Below are 8,868 nucleotides of genomic sequence, written 5' to 3'. Positions count from 1 at the left end.
TTTTTTTTTATGGCTTTGCTCAGTAACATCAAAAAATATTCTTGAAGTTATTGTATAGATGAAAATCTTAGTAAAAATTAGGTCAGATATAGAACAACTTTGAAAAGTCTAGAAATGAAGTATATGGTAACTAATTTTTTCTTACTGTTTACACCTGTCATTGAAAATAACATCACTAGACTTGAAGATAGAGCAAATTAAATTATTTAGCAAAAAGAAAGATAATAAAATTGGAAAGGAGAAAAAAGGGCAAGTGCTAATGTTAAAAGGTTTGATGTACATGTACTTTGAATGGTGGTTGTTAAAAAACAACAGCCATATTGTTTTGTTTTGGTGGCAGACCTGAAATTGAAAACATGTTTTTTTCATGTGTATCTTAGTTAGGGTTTATGTTGCTGTGATACAACACTATGACTAAAAGCAACTTGGGCAGGAAAGGATTTATTTCAGCTTACAGTTAGTTGTCTATCAGGAAGGGAAATCAGTGCAGGAACTCAGAAGCAGAAACTGAAGGAGAGGCCATAGAGGAAGAGTGCTTCCTTACTGGTTTGCTCTCTATGTCTTGCTCAGCTACCCTCTTATACGTCACAGAACCACCCATAGTAGCCTGGGCCCTCTCACCTTAGTCATTAATCAAGGAACCCACAACAGTCTTGCTTATAGGCTAATCTGATGGAGACTTTCTCAAGGCTCTCACTTCCCAAATGACCCGACTGTGTCAAGCTGACAGAAACCTTAACTAGGGCATCATGACTAAGTTCACTTAGTCATCTAGCTAGACACCAGATATAGAAAGAAAAATTTGGAAGCTCTGAGTGAAAAATGACACTATGGAAAACTATAAATAATTGAAACCATGAGATTATTTTTCATCTAATACTTTAAAATGATGTATTTACTTCAAACAAACAATAAAACCAATCCAGAATATTTTATTGCAGTATTTAACTGTAATGCATATCAGTTACGAAATAAGATAGAGTGATTGAGAAAATGATCTACATAATTGGAAGCTTTTACATTTTATAGGAACTTGTGCAATATAACTGATAGTCTGAAAAGTTAGGGATTTTACCCTAAGAAAATTTAAAAATAATCAAGAGATGTGTGCCTCTAAATGATTGTCAGAAAAAAAAAATCATTTAAGTGAAAAAAGAAAAAAAGGCAATCAGGAAGGCCTAGAGGGACTTCTTGAAAGTCTGGAGGTGATAGACAGAAAACAAAAAGAGTAGGGTGTATAGCTCAGCTGTAGAGCATGTGCTTGGCATGTTTGACATTCTGGGTTGCATGTTCATCATCAGGGACAAAAGCAGGAGTTCACTGTTCACTGTCTGTAAGACATAATTTGTACAGAGAGCTTGAACATAAATGGATGGGAGAAGGTGCAGGGTACAAATAGCAAACCTAAAATGCATGCTTAATTAAGAAAGTAGATTTCACAATAAAAATTCCCCCGAGATGAAGGATACTCTGTGACAAAGGATACTACATTAGGAAGATATAACAATCCCAACATTAAAGCAATAACTTACTCTATTTTGGGCACCTCATAACAAAGCTACAAATGCACAAAACAAAAATGGGTAGAATTCATTTTTCTTTTGAATTATTAAAGTAAAAAGGCAATTCCAAAAGAACTGTTGGATCCTTCAGTGTTTTTTTTTTTTTGCAAAATTGATAGGACAGAGAGACAAAAAATTAGTAATGATGTCTAAATCCTTAGCGACAGTAACAACTCTGTTAAGTGAATTGATGTTTATAGAACACTCAGCAACTACAGAATATGTAGTCTTTTCTAGTACACAGGATGTTTATATCCTGGACAACAAGGTAAGTTTTAATCAAATTATAAAAAAAGTTAAAAGAGCTCTTGGTACATGGTGGCTCACTATAATCCCAGTACTTCTGGAGGCTGAACTGCAAAGTTCAACCTCTTGAACTAATAAACACATCAAATAAAGAATTGCAAGGGAAATTGAAAGCTTTATAAAGTTGGCTCTTGGAAAGTACCAATAAAATTGAATATATACATATATGTATATATGTGTGTGTGTATATATAAGAAGGAAGTAATAGAAGATGGCTTACCAAATCTGGAATGAATGCTATTTTCATGGTTAGGCTATCATCCCAGACATCATAGACATTGTTGGGAGTACAAAGGTCCTTGGGCTCAAGGGGAAAGCAGGATTATTAAGCAATTAGGGTTGTCTATTTAATAAAGAGAAGTATAAAGTATAACCTGTTTTTCACCAAGAAAGTTGGGAATGGGGGTGGTCAATAGCCTGGTGATCTGTACTATCTGTAAGCAGGATAAGAAATGACTAATAGTCTAAGTGACCTTTGCATTATCTGTATAACCAGGGGCTCCCGTAAGCTCCCCCAACCAGGACCATGGATGGCTAATAGCGCAGATGACCAGGTTCTCCCCAGGGCCTTAAGATAATGCATGTAGCCTATCTCTAGAACCCATCTTCTTGGAAGAAGCTGCATGTACTTTGAGAAGTATGCCTCCTTGTGCAGAGGGGATTGTATTACACTAGGAAGCTTTTTTCCAAATTGTACTGTACTTAAATATGCTTGCAATAAACTGCCTGTTGTCAAACTCTGGAAGTGTGAACCAACACCAGCTACTAGCCATGTTGAACTGGATTCCTTCTTGTCTCAGCGATCATTATTCTGCTGCCCTAGTGTTTACAGAGACCCCCACAAGACATTAAAAACATAATAGTAGAATGTGCCAAATATTATTTTGTAAACAAAGATTTAAGGTAAAATGGAAAAGTTCTCTGAAAAAGATCTGTTAAAATTGATTCTTGAAAAAGCAAAAACAATGAATAACCTTGTATATAACATTAGTATTAATTCCAAGGTAAATTGTTTGATTGATTAGTCTTACCAGATATGGAAGGTAAGAAAATTCAGTCTAATACAGTTCTTTTTAAATGAATAGTTTAGAAGTCACTTGTTTACTAACTTTCTATTTTTTCTGCCTTAGGCTGTAAATGGTGGGGAGTGGTGCTAGCCCCTGGGGTCCTTTCAGGACCTCATAGAAATGTTTGTCCAGGTGGAGGTGGAGTATACTGGCCTGGTTCTCACGCAGTATTTCTCTCTTGGGCTTTCTGCTTCTCCTCCTCCTTTATTTTTAGTTAGGGTTCATTAATTGCACAAAATAGTAGCTTTCGTTGTGCCGTTTTTGACATGTGTGTAATATACTTCGATCACACTAATACTTACCTTGCATCTTTTTGCCCTCATCTCCAGTAGTTTCCTGCCCACCTTCCTAGTAGTAGCTCCCTTCCTTTTCTCAGATAGTCTACTTTCATGGCTTTGGTTTGAATCTGGATTCCACATGTAAATGAACACAGACTAGATTTGTTTTTCTGAGTCTGGGTTAGTTTGCTTAACATGAAGATGATTCCTTTCATTTCCCTGAAAATGACATAATTTTGTTCCTTTTCTACATGTATGTATATAAAAAACTTAATTATGCATATTGATCCAATTATTTGTTGATGTGCGGCACCTTGGCGGTTTACATAATTTGGCCATTGTCCTTCAGAAGTCCTGAAAGAAAGTCTTGTGTGAGTGTTAATGATTGACTGAGGGCCTGTAAACTCTGCACTCCACAGGGCGTGCCTTTCCATTCTTCTGAGGCCATAGAAACACTGATGTCAAAGCAAAAAGAACATTACAGATTTGTAGACTCTGTGAGCATATAAGAAAAAATACTGAACAAAAAATTAGTAAAGCTCAGCCAAGCTGTTGTTAAGAATATGGAAAAAAAGTCCCACATATAAGTTTATACCCAGAAAACAAAGATGATTTAAGATCAAAACAGTTGATATAATTTGCCATGTTAATTAACAAAGAAGAAAAATAATGAACTATTTGTATAATTCAGCAAAACAAATATTATTTTGATGGAAAATATTATTAGAAATAGTGCAGTCATATTTATGTTTCACATTTTACTAGCATTGCAGTTTTAACACAAAATAAAGACCATATTATATTGTATATTTTTCTTCTTTAGATGCCTTCAAGTTTTTGAGATGTCCAGTTATATTGTCTTCAAATTTTACTTTTTAAATTTTGCTTCCTAATATTACATAACCAGAAACACACATGTACTGCCTCCCCAAAATAACTAAATCAGATAGAAACGTATTTACAGCAACTCAGGGGCATCTGTTTAAACTATATTACAGCTTTCTGTTGCTGTTGTTGTTAAATATCTGAAATAAGCTTGCATGTTGATGAAGATTTCATAGCCTCGTTGTCTCCTCTTAGATTTTGTTTCTCTATTTTTTTTGTGTGTGTATGCACATGTGTGTGGGTGTACATGTGTGTGAGTACATGTGGAAGCCTGAATTTTCTTGTGTGCTCATGTGTGTGTGTTTAGGAGGTACACATCTGTGCAAGTACATATGTGGCCTAGGTTAAGGGTGGGAAGTCATCCTGGATTGCTTGTCTACCTTAACGAAGCAGGGATTTTCAGTCAAACCCAGAGCTCTCCAATATGGCTTGTTAGACAGCTCGCTCTGGGGATTCCCTGTCTTCAGCTTCAGTTTCTAGATTTAAGATGGACTGCCCTGTCCACTCAGCACTTATGTGAGTTTTTGGAGGTTTGAACACTAACCTTGATTCTTTCATGTCACACGCTTTAGCCGCTGATCCATCGTCCCAGCCCTCTCCTAGTTTTTTTTTGGGGGGGGGCAGGTAAAAATACAAATGACATGAACCAACCTCCAAACTATGTCCTTTCTTTGCAATGATGTGGATTGAGGATTTTGCATACTGGCAAACCTTCCTTAGTATCTACTTTGCAGATATCCAGTCTAGATACTCTACAGGAAGAATGACATGTAGCCCTTACTGCAAGGCTTCCGTGTCACTTGTACATTGTGGTCACAGATGGCAACAAGCAGTATTTACCTATAACTTATAATTTGATTATTCATGTTTTTATCTCAGATATTCAAGACTAAAGCAGTGCAGTTGGCTGAGAAGCTCCTTCCTGCCTTTAACACACCTACTGGCATTCCCTGGGCAATGGTGAATCTGAAAAGGTAAAGCCTACTTTATTTGATTGTGTATGCTCCAAATTAATTAACTGAACTTTGATATTTTTATTCATGGATATCTTCAGTTATCTACTTCCACTATGTTTTTCAAGGTTTATTTTTCTCTGTATATGTAGTTGAAAATCAAAACCTTTTTTATTTTTAACCTGTGTCCTTTTCTTTGAGACAGGCCATTTCAGTTTTGAATATTCGTCTCCAGTTCTGTTTAGTACTGTGTTCAAAGTATTTTTCTCCCCTTTTCTTCTTACATGCTGCATACCATTCTTCTAAGGCAAGACAGAAAGTAGCCTAGAAATCAGGACTGTCTGTTGTTGATGCCATACTAAGGACAATGATAAGAGCTCCCCAGTATAGTGTCTAGGCTCAAGGCTGAGCACAAATCCTTAAAATAATCATCTATTTTATTTGGAAATGGATAAAATGCTTTCTCTGTATTACTTTATGTAAGTCATACAAAAGTTTGGATGATGTCAATTTTTTAAATTTGTATTTGCATCCTTTATGCTGACTGAAATATTGCTGTTTAGGTTTTCTCCAGGTAGTATTTGTTATTCATCATAATGTCTGTTATTCCTTGGAAACTACAGCTCCCAGACTTCTCCTGGATTACCGTCACCTGTGTGCGCGCTGGCCGCGCCCAGGTGAGGGTCATTCCTCCCAGATAACCTTGCGCCCCCCGTTAAAAGCGAGGGTCCACGAGGTTTCGCTCTCCTGGCCTTTTTCTCCCCCTACCCTTGTGTGTCTCGCACGTCCCATCCCTTATTGTGTTCCCCTCTCCCCATTAAAGTGCACCCACGTGGTAGCCGCGTGTCCTGTCTCTTCCTTTTGCGTCTCGTCCATCCTGTGTTTGTCCACACACCCACGCCGCTGCCGTTTTTAAAGGAATAATAATGTCTACATTTCTAAACCACAGGAAAATGGGCCTGGTGGTTTTCTTGCACCCAGGTATCTTAGGACAAGTTGGGTGCATTTCTCTTTCTGTAGGTGTGAACATGTGACACTCTAGATTGTAAGCCCTTGTTGTAACTAAGTTTGCAACTATTTTCTCCTGTCTCATGAACTGGCCTTCATGTGCTGGCTGTTGCCTTTGCAGTGTGTTAGTATTTATGTAACTTCTGATGGTTCTCCTGTTTCTTTCCTTCTTATCCCCTAAGTGCCTTTGAATTGATAGAGTTGGAACTCAAGTTCATTTTTACTGTTTTTATTTACCTCATTATCTTTATTAAACAGTTGCTATAGGCATCTCACTTGCACAACCATCTTTTCAGTGAGATTACACTTGGTATTGTACGGCTTAGTGTAAAAGACAGAAGCATTGCGGCCACACCTGTTCATTTCTCCCTCTTCCTATCAATTACCTGTGTTTTAAAATGAATTACACCTGATGCATTTTAATCACAAAATTACAGTTAGAATATTTTTTAAACTGCCATATATATTTCAGTGACAGTACAAGACATAGCAGTGGTCTCCAAATGTTAATATCTAGAACTTTTATTTAAAGTTTTCTTTTTTAATGTTTAAAAAATATTTGTGTGTTGGGCCAGGAGGTGGTGGCGCACGCCTTTCATCCCAGCACTTGGGATGCAGGGGCAGGTGAATCTCTGTGAGTTTGAGGCCAGCCTGGTCTACAAGAGCTAGTTCCAGGACAACTAGGACTGTTACACAGAGAAACCCTGTCTCAGAAAACAAAACTAAACAAAACAAAAAAAATTGTGTGTGTGTTGTGCATTGTGCATATATGCATGCATCTTCATGGGTGTTATGGAATACACATGGCCTTCAGAGGACAGCTTAAGGGAATTTATTTTCTCTTTTTTACCATGTGGGTTCTAGGAATCAAATTCAGTGGGTCAGGCTTGGTGATGAAAGAAACCTTTACCCACTGAGCCATCTTCCCAGACTTCATTTCTTTTAATTGTAAACTTTTAAAAGATTTGTTTTTATGCTTACTTCTGTGTGGTTCTATGTGCATGTGGGTGTAAAGCCAGCTCTCCTGACTTTCATGGGTCTGGATCTCCTAGAGCTTAAGTGACCAGCAGTTGGGAGACACTTGATGTGGGTGCTGGGACTCCACAAAGGCTTTCCACTGCTAAACCAGCCTTCTGGTTCCTGGCCTTCATTTCTATTTCAAGATCTAAGGTTTAATCTGTTATTCACATCAGCCTGAAGAGGTTTATCTTACAGTGCTAGTGTTTTGGAATGGACATATCAAAGATTTCCCTCATCTAGGAAGCCTTTTGTTTTACTTTTATTCTTTTCTTTCTTTTTTGATTATTTTATTGATAATTTATTTGATTATGTATGAATATTTTGTCTGTATGTGTCTATGTGCACCACGTGCATGCTCTGATGCCCAAGGAAGTCAGAAGAGAACATTGAGTTCCCTGGGATTGGAGTTAAGGCTGTGTAGATGCTGGATCTGGAAAGAAACCTGGGTCCTCTGTAAGTGCAACAAGGACTCCTAACTTCTGAATCACCTTCCAGCCCCAGTCTGATTTTTTTTAAACAGGAAAGGTGTACATTGTCATCATGAGGAAATCATCAGCCTTGTGATGCAGATCTGCCTCTGAAGTTACATAGAGACATGGGCTTTGTGTATGTCGTAGGCTATCTTGAATAGGCCATAATCTAGTGAATTACTGTCTTAAAACTGGATTTCTCTTCTAGCATTTGAAGTTTTTTGTTTTAAAAATTAATTATTTAAGATAGCATTTACCAAATAGGTTTTATTATGGCACTTTACATACCTTTATGTATCATATTTTTTGTTCATTCCTCCCATTTTCTCATTGACTTCCCACTTCTCCTAATAGTCCTACTCCTGTTTTCATATCACATCTATTTTATCACTCTTTTCCGTTCTCTTTCCTTAAGATCTCTTTCTCTTCTCTCATTATCCCCTTTCTAGTTTCAAGATCTATACACACGTGTTTGCACACATATACATATGTGTAGGTACAAATATAATTATTTAATATAATAATTTCTACTTCCTTTCATTCCCCATAGATATCATTTTGTTTCATTTATCTCTATGGCTAAATATAATTTCACTGTATATATGTACTGGATTTTCTTTATCCATTCATCTGTTTGTGAATATCTAGGCTGGTCCCATTGCTTGGACTTTGTGAATAACACCCAACATACATGAATGTGCAAATATCTCTATATATATATTGACTTAGAGTTCTTCAAGTATATAACCCAAAAGTGGTATGACTGGGTCATATAGTAGTTTATTTTTCACTTTTAAAAAATGTGTATATGTGTTTCGGATAGAGTGCAAGTATGTATAAATGTGTGCACATAGTGTGCAGACCATGTTAGCCTAAAGTGTCATTTCCTATTTTGACAGGATTTCTCTCTGGCCTGGGCTCACTTATACTGGAGTGGTTGGCCAGTAAGCCTCACCTATCCCTGTCTACCCAGCACTGGCATTACAAACATTGCCACTGTGCCTGGTTGTTGAAATAGGGAGCGGCGGGGCTGCGTCCCCAACACCCTGGCCACTTGCTAGCTCATGCCCGAAATAACAACACACAAACTGTATTCATTTAAGAACTGCTTGGCCCATGAACTCTAGCCCTTACAGGCTAATTCTCGCACCTGGACTAGCCCATTTCTAATGATGTGTGTAAGCACCCCAAGGTGCGCTTACCTGGAAGATTCTAGCCTCTGTCCATCATGGTGTCTCTGCTCCAGCAGAGCTGTCGGGTCTGTCCGGGAGCAGAGCAGAGTCTGACCTCACTTCCTCTTCCGCCCAGAATTCTATTCT

General features: G+C 37.6%; 1 protein-coding gene across 1 annotated transcript in view; it reads left to right on the top strand.

Moving 5' to 3' along the window:
• Man1a2 (mannosidase alpha class 1A member 2) overlaps nucleotides 1-8,868 on the top strand; it is a 122,300-nt gene that overhangs the window by 47,404 nt on the left and 66,028 nt on the right. Inside the window, exon 6 of the mRNA XM_050157474.1 lies at nucleotides 4,978-5,072. Within this exon, the coding sequence (XP_050013431.1) occupies nucleotides 4,978-5,072 (95 nt within the window). The remainder of the gene's footprint in view (nucleotides 1-4,977; nucleotides 5,073-8,868) is intronic.

Source organism: Alexandromys fortis, unplaced genomic scaffold (genome assembly GCF_014885135.2).
Source record: "Alexandromys fortis isolate MF-2015 unplaced genomic scaffold, M_Fortis_MF-2015_v1.1 scaffold_78, whole genome shotgun sequence".
Taxonomy (NCBI): domain Eukaryota; kingdom Metazoa; phylum Chordata; class Mammalia; order Rodentia; family Cricetidae; genus Alexandromys; species Alexandromys fortis.
The sequence above is the reverse complement of the archived record's forward strand: the minus strand, read 5'-3'. Positions and strand labels throughout refer to the sequence as shown.